At 54.2% G+C, this 14,288-nt stretch overlaps 5 protein-coding genes across 5 annotated transcripts; 3 read left to right on the top strand and 2 right to left on the bottom strand.

Moving 5' to 3' along the window:
* Nucleotides 1-849: 849 nt before the first annotated feature.
* Nucleotides 850-2,568, top strand: COL26b_003591 (uncharacterized protein; the record flags this gene model as incomplete). The annotated part of the gene is made up of 1 exon (XM_053176486.1): nt 850-2,568. The coding sequence occupies one exon, from the start codon at nt 850-852 to the stop codon at nt 2,566-2,568; it is 1,719 nt and encodes a 572-aa protein (XP_053039573.1).
* Nucleotides 2,569-2,767: 199 nt separating this feature from the next.
* COL26b_003592 (uncharacterized protein) lies at nt 2,768-4,964 on the bottom strand (the record flags this gene model as incomplete). Its single annotated transcript, XM_053176487.1, has 2 exons — nt 2,768-4,144; nt 4,218-4,964. 2 exons carry the CDS (start codon nt 4,962-4,964, stop codon nt 2,768-2,770), a joined length of 2,124 nt encoding a protein of 707 aa, XP_053039574.1.
* Nucleotides 4,965-7,680: 2,716 nt separating this feature from the next.
* Nucleotides 7,681-8,769, top strand: COL26b_003593 (uncharacterized protein; the record flags this gene model as incomplete). Its single annotated transcript, XM_053176488.1, has 1 exon — nt 7,681-8,769. The coding sequence occupies one exon, from the start codon at nt 7,681-7,683 to the stop codon at nt 8,767-8,769; it is 1,089 nt and encodes a 362-aa protein (XP_053039575.1).
* A 453-nt stretch (nt 8,770-9,222) lies between these two features.
* On the bottom strand, nt 9,223-10,854 carry COL26b_003594 (uncharacterized protein; the record flags this gene model as incomplete). Its single annotated transcript, XM_053176489.1, has 3 exons — nt 9,223-10,526; nt 10,580-10,783; nt 10,824-10,854. 3 exons carry the CDS (start codon nt 10,852-10,854, stop codon nt 9,223-9,225), a joined length of 1,539 nt encoding a protein of 512 aa, XP_053039576.1.
* Nucleotides 10,855-12,157: 1,303 nt separating this feature from the next.
* On the top strand, nt 12,158-13,846 carry ARP3 (actin; the record flags this gene model as incomplete). Its single annotated transcript, XM_053176490.1, has 7 exons — nt 12,158-12,192; nt 12,281-12,303; nt 12,360-12,587; nt 12,646-12,692; nt 12,742-12,828; nt 12,894-13,727; nt 13,781-13,846. The coding sequence occupies 7 exons, from the start codon at nt 12,158-12,160 to the stop codon at nt 13,844-13,846; spliced, it is 1,320 nt and encodes a 439-aa protein (XP_053039577.1).
* Nucleotides 13,847-14,288: the final 442 nt, after the last annotated feature.

Genomic DNA, 14,288 nt, shown 5'->3' on the forward strand with positions numbered 1-14,288 from the left:
AACAGACGCGGAGGTCAGTGAGTCTTCAAGACCGGACGGAAGCTCCGAGAGCCTATCGGCGCAAACGCCGAAGACTGATAAGCCGAAAAAGGGAAGACTTCTACGTCTTCAGCTGTCCAAAGTGTTGTTGTCTCTCCGAACTGTCTGGCTGTCTAAGAAAAGATAAACAGTCTACCAAACCTCCCGCCAAATCATAACACGGAGAAAAAAAAGGTTGGGTGCGATGGCGAGCTCAAGTCTCCTCTCTCTGCGTCCCGCATTCCGTGTTCGGGGGTGGGCAGGGAGTGGGAAAGCGCCATGACTTATGTCGATTGCGAAAGTGCCCCAGCAGAGACGCTCACAAGGTCTCGGGACGCCGCCGCGGGGATCCACCACCCCCGGGCTTACTGATAAGGGAAGCTAAGCTGCCACACCTGCACCTTGGGACCTGGGGGACGCATGATAACGATCACCTGGCGCGGCTCCACACTGGCGACCAATCAGGCGTGGGCAAATTAAGTAATTCTCAGCAACTTCAGACGGTGATAACTTTTTCTCACAAGTCACAAGCTTCAATTTATTGAATGTCGCAGTACATTGAATTTTGGCTGCAAAAGGGTGCTGCCATAACAACGCATTCAGAGAGTCTGTCCCACTCTCGCTATACTATTACTTATTGCTTGAAAAAATCGGATTGAGTGTGCCCCAACGGTTACAGACAGTCAGCCAAAAAACTTTCACCGCACCTGGCTCATGGGTTTGCATCTTCGGTTGCTCCCGAGACTCAATTCATCTTCACTCCGCCCGGCCCTCACTAGCTTCCACCTCACAGCCGACCGCCGCATTCCCGCGGCCTTCACACTTAGAGCCATGTCGACAACAGAGGCGGCTCAGCAGCCACAGCCCGCGGCGCAACCCGCCCAGGACGGCGCCTCAAAACCCCAGGGGGAGCAGAAATGGCAGAACAAGAACGGCAACTTCAAGCAGAACGGCAAGCGCCAATTCCAGGGCCAGGGTGGCGGCAGGAGGGATCCCAAGCAGAGGAAATCGAAGCGTGAGAGGAACATCACGGAGGGATCGTCGGAAGAGGTTTTGGCGGCGGATGTGCAAGCGCTCATCGCCTCACGCAAGGACTTGTTCCCTGAGACCGAGGTGAGGGAGGGGGAGGACGGCGCAGTCGAGACACCTCAAATACCGCTCCCTGACCTCTTCACCGAGATCGAGGTAGAGGTGAAGGAGCTCTCTTCAACGGGTGACGGTCTTGCGGTGCAACCCCACTCCCCACAAGTCTACGTCGTCCCCTTCGTGGCCCCCGGCGACGTCGCAAAGATCAAAGTCGTCCGCCACGTCCGCGAGGAAAACTACTCCGTCGCCGACTTCCTGTCAGTGATCACGCCCGGCCCCCTGCGCGACGACTCCCGGATCAACTGCAAATACTTCTCCACCTGCTCCGGCTGCCAGTTCCAGATGCTCGACTACGACACCCAGCTCGCTCACAAGCGCACCATCGTCGAGAAGGCGTACAAGAACTTCTCGCAGCTGCCGCCCGAGCTGGTCCCGACCATCAGGGACACCATCGGCAGCCCCCTGCAGTACAACTACCGCACCAAGCTCACCCCTCACTTCGACGGCCCCCCTGGTTTCCACAAGAAGGGCAGGCCCAGGAAGGCGCTCGAGAAGGTCCCCGAGGTGGGCTTCAACGCCAAGGGCAGGAGAATCGTGCTGGACATCGAGGACTGCCCCATCGGAACGGACGCCGTACGGCTGGGCATGAAGCGCGAGCGCGCGAGGATCGCCCGCGACTTTGGCAACTACACCAAGGGCGCCACGATCCTCCTCCGCGAGAACACCACGCGGTACCCCAAAACCGGCGCAGAGCAGCCGCCCGCCGAGCTGTCTGAAGACGCGGTCCGCGTCGAGACAGACACCCACGTCGACATCAAGACGTGCATCTCGGAAGCCACGGGCGCCATGTCGAGCGAGTACATTGACGACTTCATCTTCACGAACCCGGCCAACTCCTTCTTCCAAAACAACAACTCGATCCTGCCAAAGTTCACAGACTACATCCGCCAGCACGTCATGCCGCCCGCGGGCCCCAACCGCGACCGCATAAAGTACCTCATCGACGCCTACTCGGGCTCCGGCCTCTTCACCATCACGCTCGCCTCGCTCTTCAAGGGCAGCACGGGCATCGATATCGCCAAGGACTCGATCGAGTACGCCCGCAAGAACGCAAAGCTCAACGGCCTCCCCGAGGAGCAGTGCAACTTCATGGCCGCCGACGCCCCGGAGCTGTTCAAGCACGTGACGTACCCCGCGGACGAGACGGTCGTCGTGATTGATCCCCCGCGCAAGGGCTGCGATAATGACTTCTTGAGCCAGCTGCTGCGCCACGGGCCGAGGCGGGTCGTCTACGTGAGCTGCAACGTGCACACGCAGGCGCGCGACGTCGGCGTGCTTGTGCGCGGCGACGGGGGCGACGGCACAAAGTACGAGATTGAGAGCCTGGTGGGATTCGACTTCTTCCCGCAGACGGGACACGTCGAGGGCGTGGCGGTGTTGAACAGGGTGGAAAAGGATGCGTAAACAAGGTCAAAAGGTAGACAAAAAGTACACACAAGATACCATCGTCATTCCGTAATATAGAATAAAAAGTACCAGGCCACCCGGGGAGGTGATTGCATTTATTTCAGGAAACTCTAGTCCGTCTTTTTTGTTTATCGTGGTTTAGGTCTTTGCCTTCTACCTCATGTATCAGGATCTTGTACAAAAGAGATGCGAACCTCTAACCCTCCAACGCCCTGTTATTGGTATCCTCGAGCAGAATCTTCAACGCCTGAACGAGAACCTCGAGAACCTCCGCCCGCCGGCTCTTCTTGGCCGCCTCCTTGAGAACCTCAAGACCGCCCTCCTCGATAATCTTCTTGCGGGCGTTAGCCCCAGGTGCACCCTCGGCAGCCACCATGTTGTAAATAATGAAACCAGCCCGGTGACGCAGGTCCTCGTTGTCATCCGCGCACATGTCGAGGACAACCTTGACTCCTCGCTCACGGTCCACAATGGCTTGTACAACGTTCTCGTGCCCTGTGAGAGCGGCGAGAGCGCCACCGGCAGCGCTGCGTGTGCCCTCGTCCTCTGCGTCGGCTAGTGCAAGGAGAATGTGCATGCGGCCCTTTGCCTGGGGGCTACCGTCGGCATACAGTGCCAAGCCTTCAACCGCTTGTACGAGGTTGCAGATGAGTTCGACGGCAGCCTTCGATACGCGCGCGTTTGAGCAAAGCAATTGGTCTTCAATCTGTGGCCAGGCTACCCGGATGATGGCTCTTCTAGTGTCAAGATCGTCAGTCGATGCGAGGTTAGTAAGTGCCATGAGCGCTTCAAAAGTTGGAAGCAGGTCTCGGTGCTCCGCTGCTGGGTCCGGAGGAATGATGGAAACAAGCGGTCTGATAGCTGAAGCTTGAGGATTGGAGCGGCTGCCGCCGAACACGAGAGCCGGGTTGGTGCTGATAAGAATTCGCGCCAGAGCCTGAGCGGCTGTCCGCCTTCCTGCGGCCTCAGTCTCTGGAAGTGTGGCCCACGCCGTGAGGAGTAGTTTCACAGCGCCTTGCTGTGCCAGCTTTCCACGCAAAGAGGTTGTAACTGATAGGGAATAAATGATAGCGACAGTGAGAGAAAGTGACGCAGGTGAACCAAACTTGCTGTGCGTGACCAGGACCGGGGTGACGCCAGCCTCAAAGACACGCTTGCACCGTTCTGTGACATGGTCGTCGTCGTTAAGGGGATCAGGCCCAGCGCCCTTGCCAGCTGCAGCTGCGTATGCCTTCAGCTGGTTCATTTTCTTGTCCTCCTCAGACAGCTTAGGTTGGTATCTAGTGATGTTCACCAAGATACTGAGCGCTCCATAGGTCAAGGGAGATTTTGGCGGTGCGTCCGCCAGCTTCTTGACCAGCTTCTTCAAGAAATCTGGGTTTCCCGCAAGCTTCTCTTTGATGGCTGGCTGGATCGATGCGTACGCCAGGCCTTCGATTGAATGTTGATCTCCATGGTCGTCGTCGCTCAGGAGCATTGATGTGAATCTCGTTGAAAGGTCTTCGATGGTAGTGATTGCCGGTGAAATCTTCCCTTGCCCCTCCTCATTCAGCGCCGGCGCCGGGGGCACCGCCTTCATTCTGAAGTCAGTCAGATCTAGATTGGACGGCTTCAAGTCCGGTTGTTGAAAGGTCTGAATACCATACCCTCAGTTTTGCCAGGATGACGGCTGCCAAGTTTTGGACCTGCTCCGAGTGCCTCCGCATGGCGACGGAGCCCTCCTGGACGGCGTACTCGGGATCTTGCTGCATCTCCTTGGCAATCTGGTCGGGGTCCTGGTCGACAACCTCTTCCAGCCACTCGGTGCAGTACTTGTTCACTGCGTCACGGCACTGCGAGTTCATGCAGGCGGCGTTGAGCATCTCGAGACAGGCGGTCTCGACCTTGCGGCTCTTCCACTTCCTCCTCATCAGGGGGCCCAGGGAGCTGAGGAAGCCCTCGCTGAGGAACAGCTCGGCAGTCAGATCCGGGACGATGGGGAAGGCTGAAGCAGCAACGCAGAAGGCGACAATGTAGTCATCGTAAGTGCCCCTCTTGACCTTGTCGAAAAAGAAGCCCGAGAGCTTCTTGGCACCATCGTCACCGGCGGCCTTGAGATAGGCGGAGGTGGCCACGATGGCGTGTGCGCGGACGATCTCTGGCTGTCTCATGTCGAGGTATGCCAAGATGGTGTCGACGCAGTCGCTGTCGATGAGTTTGCATATCGTGGGTGCGGATGTCTTGGCCTGGATGAGCTGGAGGTCGTCATTCAACAGCTTGGTGAGCTGGTCCAGGTCGCGGATGGTCTCGTCGTCTTCCTTGCCGCCCTCCATTAATCGCGCAAGGACCAGCAGGGTCTCATCCTCTCTCGAGGGCTCCGTCTTGGGAGCGGAGGCTTGGGTGACGGCAGCCATTTGATGATGTGCTGTGTGTGTGCGTGGCTCAACTGGGAAAATGGTTGAGCAGAGGTACTTGGTGTAGGGTATAAGGTAGATATGTATATTTTAGGGTATTCCAAGTCTGGTGGTGGGTAGGTGAGGACAGACCTGGGACGGAAGAAAAATTCTAGAAGGAGACGGGATGGGGCGGTAGTCAATATTTGTACCTTTACCTTTACTTTGGAAGCTTAGGGGCGGCGGCGGACTGTGCTGCGCGGTCTGATGGTCACAGGGTGCGGCGATGACAGATGCGTGGAGGAGGTTTGGTCGGTCAATTGCTGAGATAAGAAAAAAGGCAGGAAGATGAGCCCAAGCGGTTTCACAACTCTGAGACTTGCTACTGGCCAGTGCTACCAGCTAGCATGGAGTTGATGGGCGAGTTTAGCCACAGAACATGCTGGGTACGTACACGCAAGATGACAGAAAGTGCCAGCCAGACCTACCTAGACCCAGACAGACCTGCCTCTGATGCTCAACCTCCCTCTGACGAGGCGCTCTATTCGGCGCCCCCTAGTCCCTTATTCAGCACCCTTTTAAACCCTTTTTAGTAGTACGCTTATATAAAAAAAAGCTATATATACTAGATACTTACTTACTTAAAACTAATATATAGCTATTTATACTAATATCTATACTTATTTATATATAAATAGTAAAAAACGCTCTAAAATATTAAAAGAAAACTATAGAAAATTAAGAAAAATTATAAAAAATATATAGTTAAGTAATTAGAGTTATGAATAAATTAAAATTGTAAATAATTTTAATTAATTTTTAAGTATTTAGTATTCTATTTAGTATTTTATTAAAATATTAGTTTTTTTTATTAACTAAAAGTATTAAATAAAAAACTAAGAAGTACTAAATAGAGTATTTTCTTTTTAACCTTACTTATTAAATAAAATGTTATTAGTAAGATATAATAAATATTAAAGAGGCGCTCTATTTAGTACTTTTTAATCTCTTATTTAGTACTTTTAATTAATAGAAAAAAACTAATATCTTAATAAAATACTAAATAAATTATTAAATATTTTAAAAATAACTTAAACCTACTTATAACCCTAGCTTATTTATAACTTTAACTACTTAACTATAAATTTTTTATAATTTTCCTTAATTTTCTATAATTTTCTTTTAATATTTTAAAGCGTTTTTTACTATTTATATATAAATAAGTATAGATATTAATATAAATAGCTATATACTAGTTTTAAGTAAATAAGTATCTAGTATATATAGCTTTTTTTTATATAAGCGTACTACTAAAAAGGGTTTAAAAGGGTGCTGAATAAGGGACTAGGGGGCGCCGAATAGAGCGCCTCGGTATCAAGCTGTTCAACGTCAGGTCTCATCCTCGTCCCTCGTCGCCGTTTCCTTTTTTAGGTGCCACGGGTGCCCCTCCTTGGCCCCCATTCGCAACGCAACATGCAGGGCACCAGCACATACACCAAGCACATCAAGCACCCCAAGCACGCACTCTGGCACTCAAGCTCATACCGGCGCCGTGCTTTGTGGTTGCATCACAGGGGACCAGTCAAAACCAAACTCTCACTCTTCCCAACCAGCTCCAGACCCCAAACTCAACAGTTACACCGCTCGGCTTCCGCACTCTCCCTCCATCATCCCACCTCAACTTACATCTTCATACCTGCATCCCTTCCTCCCGTCTGCAGAGAGACAACCCCAAGTGCATGAACACCGCTCGGCTCACTCTGCTGAGCCCTTCCAGCCCCTCTTGGCCGGCTGACTAGTCAAGCAGGTACATCCTGATAGAGTCCGGCCAACAAGATGCAGCTGCGTGTAGACGGGCGGGGCAGAATGCTTGAATGCACCATGCACACCAACCATCATTGCCTCAGCCCGCCGTCACGCCCCTACACCACTTAACGCGCCCCCACGCCAGACCGCGCCTCGAGCGCTTCCCACCCTGCCTGTACGCAGCACGTAGCCTGCGTAGGTATTTCAGCGAGATGGCGAGTCGAGTCGCAGTCTCTGTTCACCAGGCACTACCTATGGAGGGTGGCATTATGCTCTGGCGCAGTAAACTGGTCAAACGCTAGCATACCCAGCATCTGTTCCCAGGAATTGTGCATGATCGCTCCAGATCTTCCCCATGTTTGCTGCAATGACCTCACTTCCCCATTACCTACTAGGCGCAGTAAATCTCACCAGATATGGAATGGGTGTCCAGTGAGATCCCCGGGTCCCTGTGACGCATCCCGCGTGCTGCCAGGTAGTTAGGCGTGCAGTGCAGTGCAGTGCAGTGTGCACCTCCGTCCTCAGCCCGCTGCCCTGCTGGACCTTCGGAGCCTGTTCCCCGGAGCCCTTGCCCGTGGGTGCCATCCAATAACTGCGCTTGCCTGTTCCATGGCGTCGGCCGTGCACAGACCCGCCAGCAGCTCCGTCGTCAGTTATTTCTGATAGTGAAGCAAGCTTAGTTGCATCACCTCACCTCACACAAACCCCTACCTCTCGCCCTGCCCTTTTTGGTGATACCGCGCCAAGAGACCTGGTCCAGTCTTCCCTCTCGAAGACGTAGGGTAGGATTGAAAGGGTCCAATTGACCAAGGGGTCTATCCCCCAATACCATTACCAATACCACACATCACACACATGCTGCTCCGCCGGTGACACCTACCCGCGACCTGGCCGCAAGCCGACGAGGCCATCGCCATAGCCCTTCCTCAACATGAATAACGTCGACGCCTCCGACCACTACGAGGTCTCCTCCCACGAGACGACTCCTTCGCTCCTCTCCATCGTCATCGACACGAACCCCCGCGCCTGGGCCGCTCTCAACGATGTCCTCCCCCTCTCCAAAGCCATCGCAAGCATCCTCGTTTTCGTCAACGCCCACCTCGCCTTCAGCAACGCCAACCAGGTCGCCATAATCGCATCCCACAGCAACCGCGCAGTATGGCTCTACCCCACAAAGCCCGAGCCCAAGGCGGCCTCGACGAACGGCGCGTCTGAGGACGTCGACATGGCAGACGCCTTTGCGCCGACCCCGAACAAGTCCAACGCCAACAAGTACCCCCAGTTCGCGCAGATCGAGAAGGCGGTTCTCGGAGCGATACGCGAAGTCATCAATCAGACCACCGAAGCCGACCTCTCCTGTACAACAACCCAGCTGTCAGGCGCGCTCACGCTGGCTCTGTCATACATCAACAAGGCCTCCATGGCGCTCAACGAGACAAACAAGACACCGGAAGCCACCCGCGCGACCTCCTCCGCCCTCACGCGCCTTCATGCACGCATCTTCATCCTCTCTGTCTCCGACTCCGAGCCGGTGCAGTACATACCCACGATGAACGCCGTCTTCGCGGCGGCGCACTCCCAGATTCCCATTGACACCCTCGCCCTCTCTGGAGACGCAACATTCCTCCAGCAAGCGAGCTACATCACCGACGGAACTTTCATGCAGGCAGCCAGTCCTAGGGGTCTACTGAGCTACCTCATGTTCGCGTACTCTGCCGACGCCGAGGCTAGATCCTCCCTGATCCCACCCACGCACCATACAGTCGACTTCCGCGCCGCATGCTTCTGCCACGGCCGCGTGGTAGACACCGGCTTCGTATGCAGTATCTGCCTCAGCATCTTCTGCGACGTGCCTGAAAACTCCGAGTGCCTGACGTGCGGCACCAAGCTCTCTCTCGGGAGCTACGGCGCTAAGCCCGCTGTTGTCCCGCGGAGGAAGAAAAAGAAGAAGAAGGTACTGGCAAACGGCAACATCAGGGAGGAGACGGGTACTCCTGGGGGAACACCACGGCCAGCGTAATGATATATCACGAATGCCCGCTTGGGCCATGTAAAATCAAGAAGTTGCTCAGGACAGGATCAAGCTGAGCAGGCACAGATCCTGAGCTCCAGGACAGGTAGATTTGGCGTTTGGAAAGACGGCGGTTCGGTATCAGCCTTATACATCAATCATCAGCCGGCCTTATTGGCTCACATCATACTCTGGTACATTTGCAAGTGACTGAATGCAAATTCTCTAGGCGATTGTCTGAAATTCATGCCAGTAGCGCTCTAGGAGCTAAGCATAATGCGTGGAGGGGTATCACTACTAAATATCACTGCGAGAGCCGGCATATCTCATCCGGTCTGGGGATGCTCTCGCCAACCTGGCTCAGCGCCCTGGACGCAAAACAACCGCCACTCCTCGTTCCCCGATCATGTTGGCCAGTGTCACTGAATGCCAATCCAAAATGATGTGAAACAAAGTGCGCCCTCAAGATCCTGGGTCAACCCGAATCCGTCGAGCACCTCGCGTGACCTGAGCTGACTCCCCCAGGCGGGACATGACGCATACAGGTTCCTTGTCTGAGCCGCCCATTGAGGCGAGCGCGAAGGAGTCGGTGTTGTGCGCGAAGTACAAATAGTAGCCCGTCCGCGTTTTCTTCACCGTCATCACGCCGATCGCCCCAACCGAGTTGCAGTTTCTGACGCCGGGATGTCCCATGAAGTCGTTCGTGATGAAGGACTCCATGATCGCGTCTTCGTTCCATTCTTCCACATCTCTTCCGTTTGGTCCCCTGCGGGTGTTGCCATAGATGCGCTCTGCACATCGCTGAGACGCCATTGTCGTGGCCATGTGCTCACCAGTGCCACTCGTTACGGTTGCAACGCTGACTCCATCCGGGTCATTTGGGTCACAGGGCACGACGGCCGTTCCGATGCCCACCAAAGCAGCAGGGCCTATGCGCCCCCGGTGCTTCATTCCGATGCCACCAGATGATGAACCTGCCGCAATCCGACCCTTTTCGTCAATTGCGATTGCACCTACAGTGTCAGTGATGATATCCTCCTCCTCGAGTTCAGCAGCAGAGAACGGTCTCTTAATACCAAGAGGACGACATGCCTGCAGCTGCGCAACAGTGCTGACATGTTTGGCTCCGTCAGACCATAGAGGGGAGTATGTGCCATCACGGTCTCCCTGGTTGAGGTAGTCCCCATCGCTCGACGGAAGGCCTCTCTCTTGCAATAACTGAGTGCGAGACTTATTGGAAGATGGCAAGGAAGCGCCGATGTAGCTCAGAGGTGCTCTTTCTATGCCTTGGCGTTGCGGCAAACTTCGGGGATTCGCTAGTACAGAATTGTCTAGAGGTTGGCTGGGGCCCTGCTCCAGCGCCGGGGAGCCTCGATGCGGGGAGTCAGGTTGGCCTTCGTTCCATGTACCGGTAAAGATAGCGCTAGCATGATCCCGTTGCAACACTTTGGTTGTTCGCGGAGAGCCAGGCACCGGGATGGTTTCATACTGATGGGCGACATCAGATGTGTCGTTGGCTGGTCCTCGAGGCATGCCTTGCTTCGATTTCTCCTCAGCTCGCTTGAGATCCTCTTGCCATCGAAGAAATCGGTCTCTGGCGTTCTTGGAGACTAGGTAGTCGTTGTGGACTGGCTGCATGCCGTGCTCCTGAGCAAAATTCTTGGCACCCTCGCCGACGAGGATATTGGGCGGAACTCGTCTCAGGGAAAGTGGCTGGTTGCTTTTGTCCAAAATCAACTTGGCAAGGCAGATGGGATTTCGGACGTCTTGAGTGCATCATTAGTCCTGACCTTGCCGCACTCGTTTAATATATACTTACTTGGCACGGCGCCACAAGCACCGCTTCTTCCGAGATAATCAACGACGGTGGCATCACATTCGACAGTACCGTCCATCGAGAGATTCGAGCCGTAGCCAGCATTCGTGATTTCTTTGTCTTCGAGAACGCGCAGGGCAATTTCAACAGCTTCCGTAGCCGAGGCACCGGACTTCAAGAACTTCATTCCCATTGCGGCAGCACTATCTGGTTAGTCAAGCAAAAAGGCCTAGGAGGAATGACTTACTTGCTGCAAGCCTCCAGGTGAACTCTCTCATTCTGATGGCTGTGAAAACCCGCTCCGGCATGGATAAAGATGGCTCCAGGGAATCTTGGCTTGTGTATCCGCTTCAATACTCGATCGACTGTGCCATCTGTGCCGCCAATTGTCTGCACTTCGGGATCTGCCTGAAGGAGATGCTGGTCGTTGCTCAAAAGATCCGTGGCCGTACCTGTGGTGGTGTCTAGCGTGGCTCGCCTGGCAATAGCATCAAGGGCTTCCATTCCACGGCAGTTCAGCCCAGCTGCGGAAGCTTGGCCGGCATACAGGTATTCTGATGAGAATACTGGGTCTTAGTCGATATTATCTGGACCGTTGAAAACGACCGTAATAGCTAGATAGCCCGTTGTTTAATGGACCGAAGTAAATGAATGAGCAAGCATGCAAATCGAAAGCAGCCAGCGTTCTAACGACAGGAAGTCCAAGTAGAGGCTCAAAAAAGAAGGGTCTGCTGGATGTGAATGCTGATGGTAGGCAGCCCGGAACCGACCATCAGTCTCCCGAGAGAGAAGATGTGGTAGATGTATGAAGATGGGGGAAGCGACAAAGATAGATCCGAGGTAAAATAACTCAATGCTAGAGCTTTCGGCTGCAGGTGCGTAGAAGGCTGGGGGCTTCCCGTAGGCCAAACAGCTTGATGTTTGGAAGTGGCAGACTGGCTAAGAAGCTTTCGCCTGCTCAGCTTAGACAGGGAAAGTAAGTGATGAAGCCGGGGCCCTCCAAGCTCCTGGCTAACATAGGTTGTATGCAGGCAGGCCCGTTGGAAATGGAACTGCGAAGTTGCCTGATTTGAGCACTCAAGGGCTGATTGAAGATGCCTGAATAACGACGCAACAGCCTCCGTGACTCAGATCGCATGTATGACATCAAACTCCCGCGATAGCTACCCGTGCATACCAACGCGTTTTGCACAACCGCAACTTGGAAATGGGGGTGGTCTTTCCCAGCATGGAGGACTAGCGTTGCTTGGAGAAGGAGCAGGCGGGTGCTTACCTAAGTCATTACAGTAAGTTTATACAGTCAAAGCAGCACTTAGCACAGTCCTGCCAGCTCGACCTGGGGTGCCTGGTGGGGATGGGTGGTGGGGCACCGACCTCACCATGGCTGGAGAATCCACCACCTCTGATGCACAGCCGCATGTTGGGAGCTTGATCGGTGACAAGGCACACATTTCCGACCACCTTGGACATACGTCGTAATCAGCATCACGAGTGCATCGACGACGTCCCGGTCCATCCTCCCACATCCTGGTGCTGCATCTGGGCTAGACTTTACCCGAGCAAACCTCAATTACATCCAACATGGCGAACCAAACGCCTGCCGTTGTCATGGACAAGTAAGTCAACCAATGTCACCCTGCCCCGCCCCGCATCCCCCGAGGCAGACGTCAGTAAGGTCATCACCAGCTAACAGCTCATCAACAGCGGCACGGGATTCTCGAAGCTCGGTATGCCAATTGCGAATCGATCCCCTTTCGATGAATAGCTCTGACACTATGATCAGGTTTCGCCGGAAATGACTCCCCGTCCTTCGTGTTCCCGACCGCCATTGCGACGAAAGGTCCCGCTGCCGGCAGTGGAGGAACTGGTTCTGGCCGCCCAGCCGTTGCCAACAAGCCGTCCTTCTTGACCGGTGGTGCTGGCCCTGGCGGACACTTGAACTCGAAGCGAGGAACTGAGGATTTGGACTTCTTCATCGGTGATGAGGCAATTGCTGCGTCAGGAGGACCAGGTCAGTGCACACGGCGACGACGAAGGAATGTGCAGCAGCCTGCTCACCGATACTCTAGGCTACGGTCTTCACTACCCCATCCGACACGGTCAAATAGAGAACTGGGTATGGTATTTACGTAACCGCACGGGAACGGGATACTAACGGCACTCAGGATCACATGGAGCGCTTCTGGTCCAACTCTATCTTCAAGTACCTGCGCGTAGAACCCGAAGACCATTTCTTCCTTCTCACCGAACCTGTACGGCACGATTCAAACACATTCTCTCTTGCCCGAGTTGCACAGTCTGGCTGACCTTGACTTAGCCCCTGAACCCTCCCGAGAACCGCGAGAACACGGCCGAGATCTTCTTCGAGTCCTTCAACTGCGCCGGTCTCTACATCGCCGTCCAGGCCGTGCTTGCCCTTGCCGCCTCTTGGACCTCCTCCAAGGTTCACGATCGTTCTCTGACCGGAACGGTTATCGACTCTGGTGACGGTGTCACCCACGTCATCCCTGTTGCCGAGGGATACGTTATTGGATCCTCCATCAAGTCGATTCCCATCGCCGGTCGCGACCTGACCTACTTCGTCCAGTCGCTGCTTCGTGACAGAGGCGAGCCGGATTCGTCATTGAAGACGGCCCAGGAGATCAAGGAGGAGCACTGCTATGTGTGTCCCGATATTGTCAAGGAGTTCTCCCGCTACGACCGCGACCCCACACGCTTCATTAAGCACCCTGTAATCCAGCCTGGTGGCCGTCAGGTTTCCGTCGACGTCGGATACGAGCGTTTCCTTGCCCCCGAGATCTTTTTCAACCCGGAGATCTACAGCTCCGACTTCCTGACGCCCCTCCCCACTGTTGTCGACAACGTTATCCAGTCCTCCCCCATTGACGTTCGCCGTGGTCTGTACAAGAACATCGTCCTCTCTGGTGGTTCCACCCTGTACAAGGATTTTGGCCGCCGCCTGCAGAGAGATATCAAGCAACTGGTTGACGCGCGCATCCGAGCTAGCGAGGTCCGTAGTGGCGGTGCCAAGTCTGGCGGTTTGGAGGTGCAGGTCATTACCCACAAGAGGCAGAGACACGGTCCCTGGTTCGGTGGCAGCTTGCTAGGCCAGACTCCTGAGTTCCGCTCTTACTGCCACACCAAGGCTGAGGTGAGTAAACTCTGGTTGATCGTTACGAAAATGTCTTCTGACTTCGTTCACAGTACCAAGAATACGGTCCCAGCATTGTTAGACGATTTGCGCTCCTGGGTGGCCCTGGTGGTTCATAAATGTTGGGCGAATAACATAGAGACTGCGATTCAGGTGTCCACAAAAAAGCTACTCCTAGCACTCCTCCTACCACTTAACGAGAATTCAAATCATGACCATCAGTCATGCAATCCTTTATGCGCGAGCGTGTAGCAATGTGTCTGCTTTATATGTTTCTGGGTTTAGCTGTAGACATTGTAGCCATCTCAACTGCGAGCTGTCAGAGACCCGCGATCAGCCAATTTGAGTTCCTGTCTAGCTTCCCCGAGTTTTCTTAAGGATATGTCCTTTGTGCCTGTGCCACGGCGACTACTTTCTCTCTGGGGTCTGACGTATCTCGGCCCCAGTGGTCTTGAGTACGACCTCACGTACAATAACAACAGACACAGAAAAAAGACAACGGCCTCCTTAAAGTCACCCCGCAACTCTATTCTCTCCCCAGACTGCAGGCTGGAAGTTAAT

The sequence above is a fragment of the Colletotrichum chrysophilum genome (genome assembly GCF_026319265.1).
Source record: "Colletotrichum chrysophilum strain AFK26 chromosome Unknown scaffold_20, whole genome shotgun sequence".
In the NCBI taxonomy this organism is placed as follows: domain Eukaryota; kingdom Fungi; phylum Ascomycota; class Sordariomycetes; order Glomerellales; family Glomerellaceae; genus Colletotrichum; species Colletotrichum chrysophilum.